This window comes from Pleurodeles waltl, chromosome 1_1, assembly GCF_031143425.1.
Source record: "Pleurodeles waltl isolate 20211129_DDA chromosome 1_1, aPleWal1.hap1.20221129, whole genome shotgun sequence".
Lineage (NCBI taxonomy): Eukaryota > Metazoa > Chordata > Amphibia > Caudata > Salamandridae > Pleurodeles > Pleurodeles waltl.
Window position 1 is genome coordinate 837,544,511 of NC_090436.1, and position 20,923 is coordinate 837,565,433.

The following is a 20,923-nucleotide window of genomic DNA, read 5'->3' on the forward strand; positions in this document are numbered from 1 at the left end:
GACCTGGCGGAAACACATACCCACCGAGGCAGACCCAACATCTCCAAGTGTGACCTGTGTTCCACCATCTTCCAAGGGGAATCCTCTAGGTCATTGCCAAGCAAACAATCCACAGGAATGGATGGACTCACAGATAACTTCAAGGAACCTGAGACCCCCCCATTCAAAGAGAAGATGCACCACTCTGCATAGATGCTCTGAGTTGTCCACTGCAACTGCTTGGTGAAGTACACAGGGATCTATCTGCTCTTCATACACCAGGTGACTCCTCACTGTGGTCACACTGGCTCTTGTGTCTCTCAGAGCCTCCACCCTCTGTCCATTAATGGTCACCCACTGCCTGTACGTTTTAGTTTTCTCAGGCATGAGGGTTCTCTGGACCATCTCACTGTCCCCTAGCGAGACAAGTGTCATCTCAGCTAGCTCCGACCCCCCAGGAACCAGCTTCTCCCAAAGCACTACACTAGACAAGCCCTGGGACTGCGCACCAGTGGGTGCTGGTGTACTCTTGGGGCATTTGGGGTCCCCCCTCACATGACCCAGCTGGGCACATGCATAGCACTCACACGGAGGACCTCCTTCCACAAGTCTCCCTTTGGAGAACCATGGCTTCTTTTCACTCGGGGGCTGGGAATCCTGTCCTAAGGAACTAGGTTTCGGCCCTTTAGAGAACTCCCCCAGTTGGCCCCTACCCCCCCTTTCTTCTTAGAGGGACCCTACCCACCCTTGGTGTGGTCTCCCCCATACCTCTTGTGGATCCTGGTGCTCTCCCAGTGGTTTGCTTCCTGTGTAAGCATCATGGGTTCAGTCAGCTTGCTGTCAATCAGGTGTTGGTGCAGCTCTGGAAAAAATAAACATTACAAGTGCTCCCAAGCAATTAAATTGTAAAACCACTCATACGTTGTCATTTTACTGCCCTTCACCCAACCATCCAGTGACCTGCAAAAGGAATCCACACACTCCAACCAGGTTTGAGACTCTTTCTTTTTGTAGGAACTAAACTTGTCCTTATACTCCTCAAGGGTCAGACCATATGTTGTGAGGAGGGTGTCTTTCATTATGGTGTTGGTGAGTTCCTGAGGATCCCCTAAGGATGTCAAGGTGTCCCACCCCTCTACCTCAAAGTGCTTCCACAGACCCACCCCCCAATGAGCTTCAGGGACCAGATTCATATGGAGAGCCAACTCATACCCCTTAAACCTCAAGAATATGTCATCCTCGCATCTGTAGACTTTCTCTAGCTCTTTTGGAATGTGCAGCATTCTCTCAGGCTGCACTATGCTTTTGCTGCCACCATCCCTACTAGACTGGATCCTCTGATCCAGCTCCCTCAAGCTGAGCTCATGAGCCAACAATAACGTTTTCTCTTCTACGGCCATCCTCATTTTCTCCAACTCCAACTGGTGAGCCCTCTCTGCCTGACTGTCCTGCAACTCTTCAGGAGTCAGACCCTTGGATGACATACTGCTACCTGCCTTGGAGACCCTCCCCCTGGACATAACAGGCCCACCCGCTACACGATTGTGAATACTCTGTGCCTCCTCCTCCTCACCCTCATCCTCGTCCTCTGTGTGCCCCTCAGCTTCCTTGGCTGTCACCCAGGCCCTCAGTGCCTTTTGCAGCTCCTCCTTCCTGGCGGTTCTCTGAATGGGGCAGGCAAGATCCTTACAGAACTATTTCAGTTGGGCCACCGTGTAACTCTTGAGTTTCCCTAAATAAAAAGCAGCTCCAGCAGATGCATCTCCAGACTGAGAAATGATGTAGAGTTAAAAGTGAAAAGTTCCAAAGGCAGAAAAAAAGTTCCCAAATGGAGTTAAAAAGTCAATAAAGGATTACCACCAAATGGAAGTAGGGAAAAATAAAAAAAAAGTAAAAAGCAAAATCATAAAGACAGGTCCTATGTGGTCACATAATGGTCTGCACTGAAAACAGTAGTGTACACTGAATCACTGTATGTCAAGTAAAAATACAAATCCAGTCCCAACCGCTGATCACCAATGTTAGAAATGGGGTCTTTGGTTGGCAGTCAGGTTACCCCATGTCCAAGCAAGGACCCTATCTCTAGTCAGGGTAAAGGAGAATCACACTCCGTTAACCCCCGCTCAGCCTCTTGGTAGCTTGCATCAGAAGGTGGGCTTAACTTCAGAGAACAGGTGTAAAGTATTTGTACCAACACACACAGTAATACAGTAAAAACACCACACAATTACTCAACACAGGATTAGAACAATATACAATATTTATCTAAACAGAACAAGACCAAAACAACAAAAATCTGACATACTCAAATCAAGTTATGAACTTTTAAAGATTAAACCCAAAAATAGAGCTTAGAAACACAAAATGCTTCAATGAGGTGACAATAAGGTGTTGTGGCGGAGTCGTTCCCAACAATCTGACATCAATGGTGCCGAGTAATGAGTCACGCAGACCCCCAGGTACAGTACCTTAGTAAACTATGAGAACAAGTGAGTGCGCAAAGTCAGGGACCACGGCATCGCTGGATCTGAGGCAGTGTCCGTTCTGGTGCTAGAGGACGAAGGAGCGGAGGAGTCACAAAGAGGTGTTGGATCCTTGCTGCAGAGCAGTGGAGGTGAGGCGTCATTAATGCAAAGCGTTGAATCCGCGCACTTCGGGTGGTGTCGGTCATGACTTGGTGCAGCAACATCCATGGAGTCATGGACTTCGGCAGGACTGCAGCGGTGTTGGGCCTGCGAGGCTCATCACACTCCAGTGAGGAACACGCAGTCGGTTGCAGATGGTGTAATGGGATTCGGCAGCGCCGTCAGTCCACAGTCAGTTTTCTTGGATTTTCATCAGCTTCTCCTTTCAAGGGCCCAGGGACTGGATAGGGCACCACTTGTCAGGGCAGGAGTCTGAGAGGAGAGTCCAGGTGCTGGTAGGGGAAGTCTTTGATGGCCCTGAGACTTCAGAACAAGGGGCACGCTCAGTCCAAGCCCTTAGAGATTCTTCTAAAGCAGGAATATACCACAAAGTCCAGTCTTTATCCCCTTTTCCAGGCAGAAGCAGCAATTGCAGGATAGCTCCACAAAGCACAGTCACAGGCAGGGCAGCACTTCTCCTCTGCTCTCCAGCTCTTCTCCTTGCCAGAGGTTCTGCTTGATTCCAGAAGTGGTCTAATTTTCAGGGGTTTTGGGTGCTCTTCGTATACCCCTTTCGGTCTTTGAAGTAAGCCTTCTTCAAAGGAAAGTCTCTCTTGTTTGTGAGATCCTGACTTGCCCAGCCCAGGACCCAGACACATGCCAGTGGGTTGGAGACTGCATTGTGTGAGGGCACCCATAGCACCTTCAGGTGTGAGTGACCACTCCTCCCCTTCCTCCCAGCACAGAAGGCTCATCAGGATATGCAGGCTACACCCCAGCTCCCTTTGTGTCACTGTCTAGGGAGAGTTGCAAACAGCCCAACTGTCAAAGTGACCCAGACAGGGAATCCTCAAGCAGGCATAGTCACAGAATGGTTTAAGCAAGAAAATGACTACTTTCTAAAAGTGGCATTTTCAAACACACAATCTCAAAACCAACTTCACTAAAAGTTGTATTTTTAAATTGTGAGCTCAGAGACCCTAAACTCCATATTTCTATCTGCTCTCAAATGGAATCTGCACTTTAATAATATTTAAAGGCAGCCTTCATGTTAACCTATGAGAGAGATAGGCCTTGCAACAGTGAAAAATACATTTGGCAGTATTTTACTGTTGGGACCTATAAAAAACATCAGTGCACGTCCCACCTTTTTCACACACTTCACCCTGCCCATGGGGCTACCTAGGGCCTACCTTGGGGGTGCCTTACATTTAAGAAAAGGGAAAGTTTAGGCCTGGCAAGTGATCACAATGATCCAAAAACCATGCAGCGTGTGTTTGCGATCTCCCAGCCTCTGTCAGCGTCGCTGCACGTTATTTCTCCAGCTCCATGCGTCGATTCTTCGGTCATGTTTCCGGCAAGCATCGATTTTCAGCCACGGAGCCCACGGCGCGTTGTTTCTTCAGCCGTAGATCAGAGTTGCATTGATCTTTTCCCCGCACGGCTCTCTGTGCGTGGATTTCCTCCTCTTAGGCTGCCAGATCTCCTTTCAGGTTCCCAGAAACTGGATGGGCACCACAGGGCAGAGCGTGAGTCTCTCCAGAGACTCCAGGTGCTGGCAGAGAGAAGTCTTTGCTGTCCCTGAGACTTCAAACAACAGGAGGCAAGCTCTAAATCAAGCCCTTGGAGAGTTCTTCTCAAGATGGAAGGCACACAAAGTCCAGTCTTTGCCCTCTAACTCTGGCAGAAGCAGCAACTGCAGGATAGCTCCACAAAGCACAGTCACAGGCAGGGCAGCTCTTTTTTCTTAGCTCTTCAGCTCTTCTCCAGGCACAGGTTCCTCATGTTTCCAGAAGTGTTCTAAAGTCTGTGGTTTTGGGTGCCCTTCTTATACCCAATTTCTCCTTTGAAGTAGGCCTACTTCAAATAAAGTCTCTTTTTAATGTGAAATCATGCCTTGCCCAGGCCAGGCCTCAGACACTCACCAGGGGGTTGCAGACTGCATTGTGTGAGGGCAGGCACAGCCCTTTCAGGTGTGAGTGACCACTCCTCCCCTTCCTCCTAGCACAGATGGGTCATCAGGAAATGCAGACTATACCCCAGGTCCCTTTGTGTCACTGTCTAGTGCGAGGTGCAACCAGCCCAACTGTCAAACTGACCCAGACAGGGTATCCACAAACAGGCAGAGTCACAGAAATTGTATAAGCAAGAACATGCTCACTTTCTAAAAATGGCATTTTTTAAACACACAATCTTAAAATCAACTTTACTAAAAGATGTATTTTTAAATTGTGAGCTTAGAGACTCCACATGTCCATCCACTCCCAAAGGGAATCTACACTTTAATCATATTTAAAGGTAGCCCCCATGTTAACCTATGAGAAGGACAGGCCTTGCAACAGTGAAAAACGAATTTAGCAATATTTCAGTCAGGACATATAAAACACATTACTATATGTCCTACCTTAACCATACACTGCACCCTGCCCTTGGGGCTACCTAAGGCCTACCTTAGGGGTGCCTTACATGTAAGAAAAGGGAAGGTTTAGGCCTGCAAGTGGGTACACTTGCCACATCGAATTTACAGTTAAAAATGCACACACAGACACTGCAATGGCAGGTCTGAGACATGATTACAGAGCTACTTATGTGGGTGGCACAACCAGTGCTGCAGGCCTACTAGTAGCATTTGATTTACAGGCCCTGGCACCTCTAGTGCACTTTACTAGGGACTTACTAGTGAATCAAATAGGCCAATCATGGATAGGCCAATTACAAATACATTTTGTAAAGGAGCGCTTGCACTTTAGCACTGGTTAGCAGTGGTAAAGTGCCCAGAGTAACAAAAACAGTAAAATCAGAGTCCAGCACACATCAACAACCTGGGGAACTGAGGCAAAAAGATAAGGGAGACCACGCCAAGGATGAAAAGTCTAACATTGTCTATGACAAAATAAGAGGTAAAGATCACAGTTGTGGAGGGTCAGATAAAAGGGGAGATGTAAAACTAGTAAGGAGAGACTCTAACCATTCCAACAATAACACTCCTAAAACAATTCCCAGTAATTCTAGTAATTTCTGGTGTATACCATATATGATAGAATAATTTAAGACTGATCACTGGAGGGAATTCTCCTGGTTTATACTTTTCAGAAATACCAAAGCTTGATAGGCTTGGCTGGATTGTTTGATAGAATATCATGAAAAACAATATCGGGACACCAGAATATTGTTTCAGAAATACTTTCTTAAAAAATATCAAGTTTACTGCTTTTGTATGTCAACTATCAAAAGTTTGTGTAAAAACTGCAGTGAAACAGAATACTGTGAAAGAAAAGTAAACAATTTTTTTATTAAATATAGCATTGTAAGTAATTTATTGAAAATATAGAACTAGAAAAAAACAACATATATAAAAATGGAGAGTTAGAAGTAATTTAAATAACTTACATAATATGTTCTCTAAATACAAAAACAATAACCAGTGTTATAATCAAAAATACAAATATATAAACAATTTAAAAAATGCACTAATCATATTACCAGTAGCTCAAAAATTAAATTTACCATTTAGTAATAACGACATACATTCCAAATAATAAAAAAATGCAACATTTAAAAAAACATACAATTCAAATTAAAAATACATATTTTTAAAATCATCATGGAAACATTGGAGACAAATATGTTAAATATTTATTACATAACAACAATAACAAATAAACATTGCTAGACAAATCATTGTAGTTTGACTGGGTCATATTAACTCAATGTAAGCAAAAGTAGTACATTATTGGACTTTGAAGGGATTACATTTACTATTCCCACTCAAATATTAGCTGAAGCAGGGAAGGTGTTAGGGTTTGGAGGGGTTAGATTTACGATTTCCACTCCAACATAAGCAAAAAACAGTGAAAGTGATGGACTTTGGAGTGATTCGATTTACTTTAATGGGCAACTGAACTATACAGGTTACAGACTTTTCTGTAATCTTGTTTACATTTCTTCATTACTTAACATGTGTCTTCTCCTAATATGGACAGCCCGTGTCAATCATCCATGTTCAAATATATGTCTGCAAACTCAGATTGAGTATACTTCAAACAGTGTTTCCAAAATCAAAATTCACACAACAGCATCTGGTAAGAATGTCCAAAAGTAAAATACATCCCTCTTCCCTATGACTGTGGTGATTTCTTGTGGTGAATGCACTGGCAATGTTTAGTTCCATCACTTCCCACTCTCTTTTCCTCATGATCATCCAACCCCATCTTTCATCTTTGCCTGTCTGTCCGCTAGTATTCGCAGACACACAAGGACATGACTCAATTACATCAGTAGTGTTCAGTCTGTGGAATTCTGGGAGTTGTTATGAAGTCCTCTTTTCCTCAACCTTCACATCTCATCCAGAACCAATTCTTCTGAGGCAATTTGCGACCTGCCTAATAAATGTTCATTAGGTAGGTCAAACTGTGACCCACTTCTAATCAGAATTTTGCAAACCAACCTAAGATTTCATAGGTCATTTTCCAAAATAAGACAATTATCACAAAAATATTGGTTGCAAATTGTGACCACTTTTTGCTACCACTATCTTGATACATCTGGCCCATAATATCTGCTGTAGTATTCTAAAGGATATTGAGGGCACCTTAGCGTTTCAAAACTTTACAAAGGATCTCTGCATTCAGTATTGTTCCTCTATTTAGTCTTTAAACTCCTCAGTAACTTGCAATACACTTAAAAAGGTACATCAAAGGGTACTTTAGCTAAATATAATTCATATTTCTTGTCTTGATCCTTTCTGTTAGTCACTGTTTTAATACTGTAAGTTATTAGACATGACCTTCATCTTGTGTGAACAATCCTCATACACTACCTTCTTGGTACCATATTGAGCCTAGATACTTGGGTAGAGATTTAAGAGCCCCTAGCGCCACCTTAGCGCCGCCATAGCACCATTTTATTGATGCTATGGTGCCGCTAAAGTGGAATTTACCCTGCGCCATATTTACAAAGTGCCACAATGCATGCATTGCGCCACTTTGTAAACTTCTTGTGCCACATTATGCCTACACCAGGAATAACCTATGCAAGGGGGGCGTTCCACCACTAGGTCGGGGGCGAACAAATGGAGCAAGAAAATCTAAGAGATTTTCTTGGCGCCATATTTTTCAGCACTTTTAACTCCTACTCAGAGCAGGAATTGAAAAGGGGCACGACCCTATGTACTTTGCAGGAGCAGCACCAAAATGTTGGTGCTATTCCTGCAGAGTACATCAATAGCAAAGTGATGCTTTTGTCCCCTACCCTGCACCATGGTGCACCGTGTTTTAAATTTGGCGCACACATGGTGGCGGAATGGTGGGTATTAAAGAGCGCCAGAAAAGTGGCACTGCACTGGGTGCAGCACCACTTTCCCTAAATCTGCCCCCTGGTATGTTTTTTGTTTCATTAGCTGAGGGAACATTCTGTTAGGAGCTTTGATACTAAGAAACATGTGCATGCGTCCATACAAACCATACAAATACAAATACACTAGCATACGCACATGTTGTTCGTCTGTCGTTGTCGACGCTGACCAAGATCTAGGCAGACACACAAACACACAAGCACGCATTCACGAACACACGATTTAACATGTTTTTTCCTTACCATCATACCCGTTTTACGAGCTAAGGAAATACATTTTGTTTCTCTGCTACTATACTAGAGCGAGGCAGTAAATCACTTTCAGATGAAATGTTGCATAAGAGTGCATCTGGATACCATCTGCTATGTTTAAAAATGCTGTGAATTTGGACGATCGCACGGTGCTTATCACTGGCCTGTTTAACAGATGGGGTGAGCCTGCAAATGATTGAAGATGTGAAGAAACAGATTGAAGACATTTGGCAAGAACTTACCATATTGAAGGAACAGCAAGCGCTGCAGACCAGTGAGTATTAAGTATTCCATTACGCTGCTGCTTGAGGAGTATAAGTGCCAAATACTCAATTTTTTTGCAGATACAGTACAGATGAAGAAACCAAGAAACTGTATTTTCCACTTGCTTTATTTCACCGGGAATCGGAAAGTGCACGATTTTCTTAATGTAAAACACCACGCACTAGTGTGCTTGTCATTGCCATGGTTAATACGAAATGTTATTTGATCAGAAATGTGAGTGGTGCTATCTATAATGGTGCAATATGAGATGAGGTGTAATTGCATTGATGTAATTTAGGACAGTGTGCCTGACCACGTGTGGTGTCAAAACCAATTCACTGATGAGACAATTAGATCTATTTAACTGCCGCACTAGATTGTTGTAAAGCATGTATTTTATCAAGTTTACATGTAAACATAATGCCCTTGAACTTTGCTTTTGATTATTATTATTATTACTACCATTATTATTATTATTAGTGTTACTATTATTATTATTATTATTATTAATAATAATAATAATAACAATACCAAGCTCGTACTATAGACATGTTGAGTACCATGGAACCCTCGATGAGCCAGATTGCTGGACATGGAAACCGAGCATAGGGACCACGTGGAAGAGTGAGATGCAGGCATCGATTATTAACCTGCATACCTCCGCTGAATCTGCTCCTTGACGTACCTGCCGTGATTTACTTGAGACCACAGCCCTATCCAGTAGAGCGCCGAATAGAGCAGAACCAATTCAGCTCAGCTGGTGTTGACTTCGCCTTGCGGCAATGCTGGCAGTGAGGAGCAGAAATAAGGCTTCAGGTTGAACATGATGGCAGTCAGGTATCGCGATAGTGATGGCACCCACAGCAAACAAAACTAGGAACATATTGGGCTAATGGGCTGCGCTCAAAGGGATGGTAAACAGCAAATAACTGCCATATACCTTTATGCCCCTTTAAATTTATAGGACATACACCCTGGAAAGAACTCTGCTGCAGGTAAGTCTGGCCAGCATGAGTTCATGTTATTCCGCTCAAGACATAAACATGCACAAAATCACACTACCACCTATGTTCTTCAATTTTAATGTGCCAGGGAGAAAGGGGGGAGTAGGAAACCAGGAACATTGTAATTGTATTTATATAGTGCTCACTGCCCCTGTCGAGGAGTTGAAGAGGAGTCAACGAGCTTTTTTTGGCGATGAGCATGTTACTCCGAAACCCAAAATAGATTAGTGGTGGATTAGTATAGGGAAATGTAAATTGTTAATTTGAGCAATGGCTATACAAGTCTCTTAGTTGGATTAATAGGATAAAGGAGGGATGGAGGAGATAACAGTCTAGGAAGTGTTATTTGGGAGATCATTGTAGTAAAATTATGTTTTGGGATGAGTCAAAGGAGGGATAGAGGAGGGAAGAGTCTAGAAAGAGTTACTGAAAGATAATAGTAGTGTAATGATGTTTGGGATGAGTCAGAAAGTGGAGGCAGAGGATATATTGAGGGAGGAATAGGATGAGACAGAGTATTGCACTGAAATAGGTTGATTTGTTTCCGTTTTCTACTGTAAGAGTAATATAAAACATTTGTAGCTACATAACTACATAGAAAGATATACATGTACATGGGAAAAAATAAAGAGACAGGTAAAGTTGTTTTATATAAAGTCCCATATGTGCATATATGAATACATAGCTAGGAACTCAACTTTCAAGTGTTGCTATACATAAAGCTAATTTTTCTGTATTTGTATTTCTGTATTAATTGTTAGTTGTGGAAATTTTACACATAATCAATGAAAACATTGCTCCTGCAAGCAGGTAGCTGCTATTTCAAGCAGCTACCTGCTTGGAGCAATGATGGATTCCGCAGGATGTGGCAAGCTGACTAGGACCGCTGTGGTCTAAAGCTCTTGGGCTGAGACTTAGTAGGTTGAAGGTTCAAGTCAAGGTATCTTATGCAGAGTGTCTGTTTATTTCCATGTTTTGACTGTTAAACATTTCTAGTAATGGACTATTTAAGTCATTTTCCCATCGAAATTCATGAGTTACATATCATAGGTAAGTTTGGACAAAGTACAGTAAACCGTTACTTCTAGTCTAGTGGTTAAGATCTCAGACACTCACACTAAAGGTTGAGGGTTACATGTTTGTGGTCATTTCCCTGCCCTAGTTTCTTTTCAACTTGAAATTATTAAGGTGTGCACTGAAAGGTGATCTCACTCTTTTTCATTGACAAATACATTTTCTTTTCAATTTGTCCAGAAATATCTCATTCGAAGTATATCATTCATCAAAGCCTAAAAAATTCTCTAGCTCACATCCTCTCACTCTCTTTCTCTCTCGTTTTCAATTTCTCACTTTCAATCTTTATTCCCCACTCACACACCCACTCAGAAACTTAGGTACCCACTCACAGACCTACTCAAACACTGACACACCCATTCACAGACCCACTCAGACTCTGACGCACCCAATCATAGTTCCACTCAAACACTGACACACCCGCTCACAGACCCATTCAGACCGTCACACATCCACTCACAGGCCCACTCAGACCCTCATGCACCCACCCACACTCACAGAACCACTCATACCCTCACACACCCACTTAAACACCCACTCAGACACTCATCCACCCACTCATAGACCCTCTCAGACCCTCATGTACCCACTCACAGACCTCATGCAGCCACTCACAGACCCAGTCAGACCCTCACTCACCAACTCACAGACACACTTAGACACTGATGCACCCATTCACAGACCCACTCAAACCATCACACATCAATTCACACTACCACTCAAACCCTCACACACCCAATTTCACACCCAGACAGACACTTTCACACCCAGAGACTGACTCTCACACCTATTCTCTCACCCATAGAGACAGACCTTTGGCCATGCACAGTGCAGAGTTGGGTTGTTATAGGTGTTTGGCCTCAGGGCCTGGACGCATAGTAGGCCCCGCTGCCAACCCCCACCATGCACAGTCGAAGGTCATGCATGGTGATGGTTGTATTGTTGTATAGTAATTAAAATGACTTTAAGTTAAAAAACAATCACTGAAAAAAACAAAGGTAACAGGCACTTTATGGTTAAGAAATAGAATTTTAAAAAACAGAAATTCACTTAAAAAAACAAAGTTTACACGGAAGTTATAGTTAGGTTCTCAATTTACTCATACAAAACCGTACAAAGTTAGAAGTTATAGTTACAGTTGTTTCAAGTAACTATACCTCGCAGTCGCCAGTTGATAGTTATAGTTAGCACCATGTTTCCATAGGAAAATCGTTTTTTGACTTGCCCATATCTGTGGCGCCATGTGACAAATTTTCACAATTTGTTTTAAAAAAAGTGTTCTTGAAAATGTTGTTGTACTTGGGAAGTTTCACAGTGATCCGTCGCGTGGGGACAGAGAAAAAGGTGGGTCAAAAAAAGTGTGCTTCCCGTAATAATACCCTTAGGGATTGTGAACACGACAGCCCAAACTGGTGGACGGAATTACACCACATTTGGTAGAAAGGTAGCTTTTGTTGCAGAAAGAAGCCTTTTTGTTGTTTGGTATAAATCCGTTCAGTAGTTTTGGAGAAATTTAAAGAAAAAGAAATATAACTATCTAGATGCACGAAGGCTTTACAAACACCCCTGATTTCCTGATTTCGTGCTAATTGGTTGCCAACACTTTAACAAGGAAATGTTGACAGCCACCGTGGAACTCAGCTGCAGTCAAGTCCAAGAAAAAAGTTAAAAACAAAAAGGAAAGGGGGCAGGATAGGGTAGGGACACCCTCACCCCTTAGCTATGGTGTTGGGTTCACCACAGGGAAAAAAGCATTTTTAAAAAAAGAAATAAAATAATAATTTGCCACAAATTCACAATAACATCATAAATGCAGGGCAAAAATTAAACAAAAAATAAAAAGCATTGTCTGCTGTGCTTGTTTTAATACCATCCTGGGGTAGGCCAGGTCCAGGGACATATAAAAAATAAAGGAGAGGGCACACGGGACCCTTCTCCTGGGCTTAATTATGCCACAGGGACCACCACCTTCCTGGGGCTTCAATTCAATCGTTTGCAGGGGGCAGCGGGTTCCCCCTTGCCCCTGGGACCTCCCCCTCCCTAGGGCAAAATGCCTTAATTATGATAGGGGAGGTCCTATGGACCCTTGCGCCCCGGGGCCACCTCCTTGGGGCTGTATCGATTATATGGTGGAGGTGCCGCATGGCTCATCCACAGCCCCAGGGACAGCCAGCTCCCCTGGGCTTAAATAAAAATGATGTAATGGGTCCATTGACGACCCCCGGCCCAGGGATCACCACCTTCCCAGGGCAAGTCAGTGCAGTTAAAGGGGGGCTGCATGGTTCCCCACAGCCCTGGGGAGTGTCACCTCCATGGGGCTGAAAAAAAAAGATATAGGGGTCAGTTGCAGACACCCAGCCCCAGGGACCATCACCTCCCTGGAGCAAGTCAGTGCAATTAAGAGGGGCTGTGCGCCCCAAGCCCTGCTGAAATAAAATGATGAAGGGGGCCCATCAAGGACCCCCAGCCCAAGGGTCACCACCTCCCTGGGAATAAATTAAAATGTTGGTGGGGGTCATCCAACCGCTCTCCCGGAGCCAATAATGGTCCTGGGGACGGCCACTCCCCAAGGCTAGCTCCTGCTATTTCCTGGGGCGACCACTCGAGGGACATAGCTGTTGGCTCTGATTTGGCGGGATCTTTGATAAGTCCCACCAAGTAAATGCAAACACTTTGCTTCCAGTGTTTCATCTCTTTCCCTGTCCACAGACATACGGGCTGGTAAAGAGATGAAACAATTACTTTTGCAGACAGGGAGCTGCATATTTAGCAGCTCCCTGTGTGCAAAGTAATGCCGGCTCCTACAGAAGGTGGGGAGCTGGCTGAGACTGCGGGAGCCTTGGGGCTCCACCTGCGGTCCGCATCATGCAAACTGGGGGCCCTTGGGGATAGGGTCCCTGGGGCTGAAATCGACATGGGACGGGGGCTGTGCAGCCTTCCTCCTACATTGAATAGAGGTGGGCCTCTGGGGATGGGGTCTCCAGAACTGAAATCAGTCAGGGGGCTACAGATCCAATGGCACCCATGCCCATTGAATAGAGGTGGGCCTCATGGGATGGGGTCCCCAGGGCTGAAATCAGGCAGGGGAAGAGGGCTGTGTGCCCCCCTCCCCTATTTCCTAACTATGTCCCTTTAATTTCTATTTTCTTTTAACATCTAGTCATTTTAATTACTCTATGTTAAACCAACCACTGCCTCACACTGTGGCGGTTGGCCACATCCTGCGGCAAACCCCCTAAATGCACCCAACCTTGCACCATGCACAGCCTTCACCCATGCGAAGGGGAGGTTGCCAGCAAGACCTGGCATGCAGCCAGACCCTGTGGCCAACACCTCCTAACACCAAACCACAATGTGCACAGCGCTTTGGTCGTGTACGGTGGGAGTTGGCTGCAGCTTCTCTGGGTGTGAGAATAGGTGTGATAAGGTGTATCTGAGGGTGAGAGTGGCTGTCAGATTGTCTATCTTTGTGTGATAATGCATACTTCAGTGTTTTACTGGGTGTATCAGTGTGTGCGCGGGTCTGTGAGTGGGTGCATTAGGGTACCAGTGGGTCTGTGAGTGGGTGTGTGATGGTCTGAGTGAGTGTGTGAGTGGGTGCATAACTGTCTGAGTGGGTCTGAGTGGGTGCGTGAGGGTCTGACTGGGGCTGTCAGGGTGGGTGTGAGTGTCTAAGAAGGACTGTTAGTGGGTTTGTAAGTGTCTGAGTTGGTGTGTGAGTAGGAGAATTGATTGAAAGAGAGACAGAGAGAAAGAAAGGGAGAGAGATAGAGTTTTTTAGGTTTTGATGTCTGATGTACTTAGAATGAGATATTTGCACAAGATCGTTGGGGGGTCACAAATTCTTTGCGTCCCTAGATTGACAAATTTGTTTCCTCCTTAGTTTCTCAAAACCTCCTGAACTGAGTTACACCAAAACAAAAAAAGCACTGTTTCTGGGCCACGACCTGCCTTCCTGCCAAATTTGGTGTAAGTCTGCCCAGTAGTTTTTGCGCTATCACTATTCTATTCAAAATTCATATGGAAAAATGGAAGGGGAAACCGTGTTTTGGGAACCACCTTTTTGCTCATCTTCCCCTGGGAGGACGGGTCACCCTGAAACTTTCCAGACAGCAGCTGACACGACTGGCAAATGTTTTTGGAATGTTTCGGGAAGATTCATCAATCGGCTCGAAGATATAGGCAACTAAAAAAAAGCTTTTTAAATGGAAACTAGTTTCTAACTATACCTACCTAGTGGCAGCAGCCACTAGGGTAATCCGGACCCAAAAATGGTAGACCTTAGCGGGGTCACGAACCCCATAAATAAATACACTGTTCCTCTTATCCAAGAAAAACGCTGGTCGGTCACAACTACCTTGGAATAAACTCCATTTTATTCACTATGGCACAAGATAAACATCCCCCGACATGTTTCAGAATCCATTGTTCCCTTGTTCATGGGTATTACATTGTCCATAACTTCATTTCTTTTTATTTACATGCAGGAATGCAAAAAACACAAGCAACATAAATGACGGGCCTCACAAGCTACTTTTTGCATACCTAATCATGGCGGCCATCTTTAAACATGTTTTTTAAGCATGTTTGTTACATATATTTAATATATTTCACAACTTTGTTTCCACATGGAGATCGTTTATATGAATGAAATATTAAATCGTTCAATAAGATTTCATAAGTTAACATGATTAAACTTCATCAAATGATTATATATATCTTACACATATATTCAAATTAAATTTCAATGAATCATATTTTGTCCAACCCCTTATATTCACAATCTGATCATTCATTTCATTATCTTACATTAAACTTTAACAAACTTTAATTACATGATCCTCTTATGTGTATTCATTTACTATTTAATCCCCAGTGGGCATAAAGTAATATATGATTACCACAATAAATTACTTCTGATTATTTCAACGGCATTAGTCATATCTGTATTTTACAAACCTATATGAAATATATAATGCAATCAATATAACTCTTGAAAACCCAAGTGGGTTATATCATACTATTTCAGTACTCTACATATCTCGTCAAGAGTTAACCTGGATATAGTAGCTCATTTGCTTCTCGAGGCCTTTCACTATTATTTTTCACATCCACCTAAAAAACTAAAACAAATGACATAAAAATTTCAGTTAGACAAAATATAAAACTACAATTATATACATCATGTACCGCATTGAAAACAGCGATTGGCTTTCCAACCTTTTATAACTCTAAAAACAGCTCTTACTGTATTCATTGAAGAGCTAATTCCTCATCCTGTTTTAATCCTACTGGCTGCATAGTATTAAGACCAATAATTAGACAAGATTCTAATTTCCTCAATTTCAGCGTTCTGTTTCCTCCTGTCACACTTAACACAATCCTATCTAGAACAACAAATTCTAATTTGTTGGTATTCTGCTCATGAAGTGATGAGATTTATCACAACATTTCACAACAAGACAGGAGGATTAAAATGGATATTTACAAAGTTTTAGACTGTGTTGAAAACAGATGAGAATATAGCTGAAACATTAGAGGAGTACCCTAAGTTTACTTTCAGAAGAAGTAGATCACTGAAAGTTACATTGTCATTGTTTATTACCAAAGATTCAAACAAATAAATATATTAATGGTTTCTTCATCTGTGGGAAATGTAAGGCCTGCAAATATAGTGAGATTTGTAAGGACATTGCATTTCTAGGGGTCTTATGACGTTTCAGTATTAGAAAACATGTGACATGGAATTCGGATTATTGTATGTATGCTTTGAAATGTCCCTGAAATAAATTGTATCTAGGAAGCACCATCCATGGGGCTAAGAGAAGAATATTGGAGCATATGAGGGCCATTAAGAACGATGATAAATCATATCCAGTAGTGAGACATTTTAAACAATATCATGAGCAGAATACCAACAAATTAAAATTGTTGTTCTAGATAGTATTGTTTTAAGTGTGAGAGGAGGAAACAGAACACTAGAATTGAGGAAATTATAATCTCGTCTAATAATTGGTCTTAATACTATGCAGCAAGTAAGATTAAATAAGCATGAGGAATTAACCATTCATTTAATAAGTTAAGAGCGGTTTTAGAGTGATTAATGGTTGAAAAGCCTATAGCTGTTTTCAATGTGGTACATGCTGTATATAATTGTAGTTTTATATTTTGTCTAACTAAAGTTTTGATATAATTTGTTTTTGTTTTGTTATGTGGATGTGAAAAATAATAGCGATGGGCCTCGAGAAATAAATGAGCTACTATATCCAGTATAACTCTCAAAGAGAGATGTAGAGTACTGAAATAGTATGATAAAACCCACTTGGGTTTTCGAGAGTTGTATTGATTGCATTATATATTTAATATAAGTTTGTAAAATACAGATATGACTAATGTCATCGGGCGGACGGGTCATCTGCCAAGTTTTGGCGCATTTCTCGCATTCGCCAAACTCCAAATTAACCCCCTATTCTGTCACCATCTTTTCCTTGTAACGACAAAGTAAGTACAATCAATATTTTGTAGCGTACCGGCATGTACCAAAGTAATAATTTTATTTTACTCTTCTTTAATATTTTACTAAATTGTCTCAAGTCTGCATATATGACAAAAATTTTACATTCTTATTGACTAAAAACGCTTTCATCAATCGTGCTGATCGATATTTTGTTTCCTGTAGTTTGTTTGAAGGGTTTCAAAATCCACAACAAGTGTTTCCTTCTCATCCGCCAAGCAAAATCCTACCATAAAGCAAGTGACGACTGCATCGCCCAAGGAGGCACCTTGGGAACCCCCGACAATGGTGATGAAAATGATTCCTTGTATGAGTACATGAGAAAAAACATCGGAACAGAAAAGGAAATCTGGATTGGCATCAATGATATGGCATCCGAGGGGACGTGGGTGGACATGACTGGGACAAGTGTGGCCTACAAAAACTGGGAGACTGAAATCACCACCCAGCCAGATGGTGGAAAGCAGGAAAACTGTGTGGCCTTGACAGGAATTGCTAATGGCAAGTGGTTTGACAAACCCTGTAAAAATGAACTGCCTTTCATGTGTCAGTTTATGATTGTTTAGCAGACGCTCAGGGTGTGTGAGCCCTGTAGCCGTGCGGAATGTGCATTCATTCTACACTTTGGAGCTGCAAGCATGATATTGGATATATATATGTATGTTTTTTTTTTATTAGATAGTCAAATAAAGGCTAGTAAGGTAGTAGTGATGAAGATATCATTGAAGCAGTGGTGTGTCTTCTATGGAAGTATCAGCAGAATTGTCATTTTCCACAGAGTGCAGCATTTCTGGCATTACCAGCTTTTTTTTTACAATGTGGTGCAAGGGATGCAATTCCTGTTTGCTTGGATACTTTAAACAGAATGGAGGCAGTCAAGAGAAGCTATCACGTAAAAATATATATTCGTAAAACATGTTCATGATCATCCTTATGCTGCTGATGATAAGCTGTGTGTGCAATTAACCAAAAAAGCAAAGAGGTTGTTAGATCCAACATGGGTATTTATCTCTTTTTGGGCAACTCTCTAATCCCCCAACCATCTATAAGATTACTCCCGCTCCGTTATTATTATTAAAAGACTCACTTTTGCACTTAAATTTTATGTACGTTATAATTAGTATAGTTCGCATCACAAAGCTATCAAAATACAATCCAACGAGGATGTCTTGGTCGTTTTACTTAAAAGGTAATTGAAACATTCAAATCAAAATGCATATTTCATAAGCAGAGAGGCGATTCATGCCACTGTTAAAATGCCGTTCTTTTCAGACTATGACAAATGTGAATTATTTCAGAATATATTTGCAAACAACAGAAACAATGTAAATCATGACAACAAATGCTATTTTACAAATACTGTATAAACAAATGACCTCTCACATATTTATTAACCACATTCTTAAATTAACCCTAAAGCACAGGAAAACCTTAGTTTCTTCTTTGTCTTATTTATTTGATTCCCGAACAGCCCATCTCTTTGCGTCATGCAATCATTCTTAAACAAGCATTGAATATTCACGTCACCTATCCTCCTGTTTCACGTGCAGATTTTTCCAAATGAGGAGATACATTAAATGTTTTTGGTAGCATAATAGTCTCAGCAAGACCCAAATTGTACTCTAAGAATATCTAATTTACGTAGACTTCAGCATGAATGAACTGTAAGGTCTTTAGATCGAATTCTGAAATTATAGAAAAAAGAATAATGTGTGTGGTTATATAAAATATATTACCACATACCAGAGACTTTACGTTTTTTAGGATGGTATAACAACAAATAGTGGGCCTCATCACAAGGATTTCACTCCGCCTTAAACTCTATTTTTTTTTTACGCAAAGGTGGCCCAAAACAGTCCCCCACCCCACGCCATATTTACAAACTGGTGCAATGTCACCATTGTGCCAGTTTGTAAAGCCTTGTGCCACATTATACCTGCGCTATACAACATTGGGCCCCCCTTAACATTGTTGGACTATCGTCAAAATGTTGACGTTAGTCCAGCAATGTTAAGATTTAGCGCCACAACAGCGTCCGAATTTCTGAAGCTGTTGTGGCCACTTGGGCCCTGATTTATACTTTTTGACGCAAACCTGCGTTAGCGCAGGTTTGCGTCAAAAAGTTTAGCGCTGGATAGCACCATTCCTGGACACCAGCCGGGCGTCATATTTAAGGAATGACGCTAGCCGTCGGTAAGGCCTGATTAGCGTCAAAATAAATGATGCTAACCTGGTGGGGGAGGTATAGGAGAAACAGGAGGTTGTGCGTGAAAGAATCGCACTAGTCAGGTTAGATTCAGAAAAAACCTGACTAGTGTCATTTTTGGATGCACAACCCCCCATGGACATAACTCCTGTCTTATTAAAGACAGGAGTCATGCCACCCTGCCCAATGGCCATGCCCAGGTCCCTTATGTCCCCTGGGCATGGCCATTGGGCACAGTGCCATGTAGGGGGGCCCAAGTTAGGCCCCCTATGGCACTTTAAAAACAAACAAAGAAAAAAAAACTTACCTGGACTTACCTGGGATCCTTAGGTGTCCTCCAGGTGTGGGTGGGAGTGGGTGTCCCTGGGGGCAGGGAAAGGCACCTGTGGGCTGCTTCCATGGTCTTTGACCATGGAAATGAGCCAACAGGTCCCCTAATGCCTGCCCTGACCCAGGTGTTAAATAATGGCACTAAGCTTGCTTTAAGGCCTTCCTCCTCCCTTGCGTGATTTTTGCACGGGAGGATAAATAAGGCGCTAGGGCCTTAGAGTAATTATTTGCCCGGGAACACCTACCTTGCATCTCATTGATGCAAGGTAGGTTTTCACAATAAAAAAAATGACGTTACCACCAATATTTTGACACTTGATGGGTCTTTCGTGAAAATATAAATATGGAGTTAAGTTTGCGCTGGATTTGCGTAAACAAATGGCACAAATCCGGCACGAACAGAGTATTAATATGCCCCTTTGTGCCGTGGAGCACTATATTGGTGTTGTTATGGGGGCGCAGGGTGGTGAAAGGAAACTGGGGCATCGATCACGACACACCATTTTCTTGTAAATGAGCCCCAGTGTGTGGTAGTTTATGATAACCACACACACCATGCGAAACATATTGTGATATTTCAATGCATCACTTAGATTGTCGTTCACATGAAAATATACTAATTTTTCTAAAAGGCTTTCTTTGATTTCCATGTAAACAACTATTTTCCCACCCTTGGATTTCTTTCAGGTTGCTGGAATATCACTACAGTCCAATTAAAACACTTAAAAAGAGATTACAATTGTATAAGTTGTCTGAGTAATACCAATTTACATATTTTCTACAGTTAAATCAGGTTAATAAAAGGGAGTTTCAATTATTTTATGGGCACTTTCTATTTATGACTAATTTTGCTGGGAAAAAATCAATTTAAATATGTATGACAATGTATATCTTTTTTTGTAAACATAAATGCAAAAATGCTTTCCCAAAGTAGTGCTTATATCTGTATCATAAGTACCATATTTGGAAATAAAGGTATCAATGCGTGATAAAATTAAGTTATTTTATCCTTTTGTTTACATATTTATTGGAAAGCAGAGTGGATACTTATCATTACATGACCTATAACAATTTGTGATCTGAGCTACGTTACTATTCACTTTCACCTGGTTTCCTGAAGGAATATGAAACCCCACAAATTCGATACTCGGGACCTGTTCGCTTTCTCTGAAGTTTGGAAGTAGAGGCACTGGCTTAACAAAAGCCCTCCCAACCCCCAGGGAGCTAGGGGGGCCCAAGCTCCAGGTGTCACCCATAGCATAGTACCCTGAGCTGAGAGCTCCTGTGTCAGTCTAGAGGGGTGCTCCTCTATGTACTGTGCAGG

At 42.2% G+C, this 20,923-nt stretch overlaps 1 protein-coding gene across 1 annotated transcript in view; it reads left to right on the forward strand.

Annotated features, from left to right (window-relative positions):
* The window catches only part of CLEC3B (C-type lectin domain family 3 member B), a 48,743-nt gene extending 28,137 nt beyond the window's left edge, over nucleotides 1–20,606 (forward strand). Inside the window, exons 2-3 of the mRNA XM_069228972.1 lie at nucleotides 8,383–8,481; nucleotides 17,229–20,606. Of these exons, the coding sequence (XP_069085073.1) occupies nucleotides 8,383–8,481; nucleotides 17,229–17,629 (500 nt within the window). The 3' untranslated portion in view covers nucleotides 17,630–20,606. The remainder of the gene's footprint in view (nucleotides 1–8,382; nucleotides 8,482–17,228) is intronic.
* The last annotated feature ends 317 nt before the right edge of the window (nucleotides 20,607–20,923 follow it).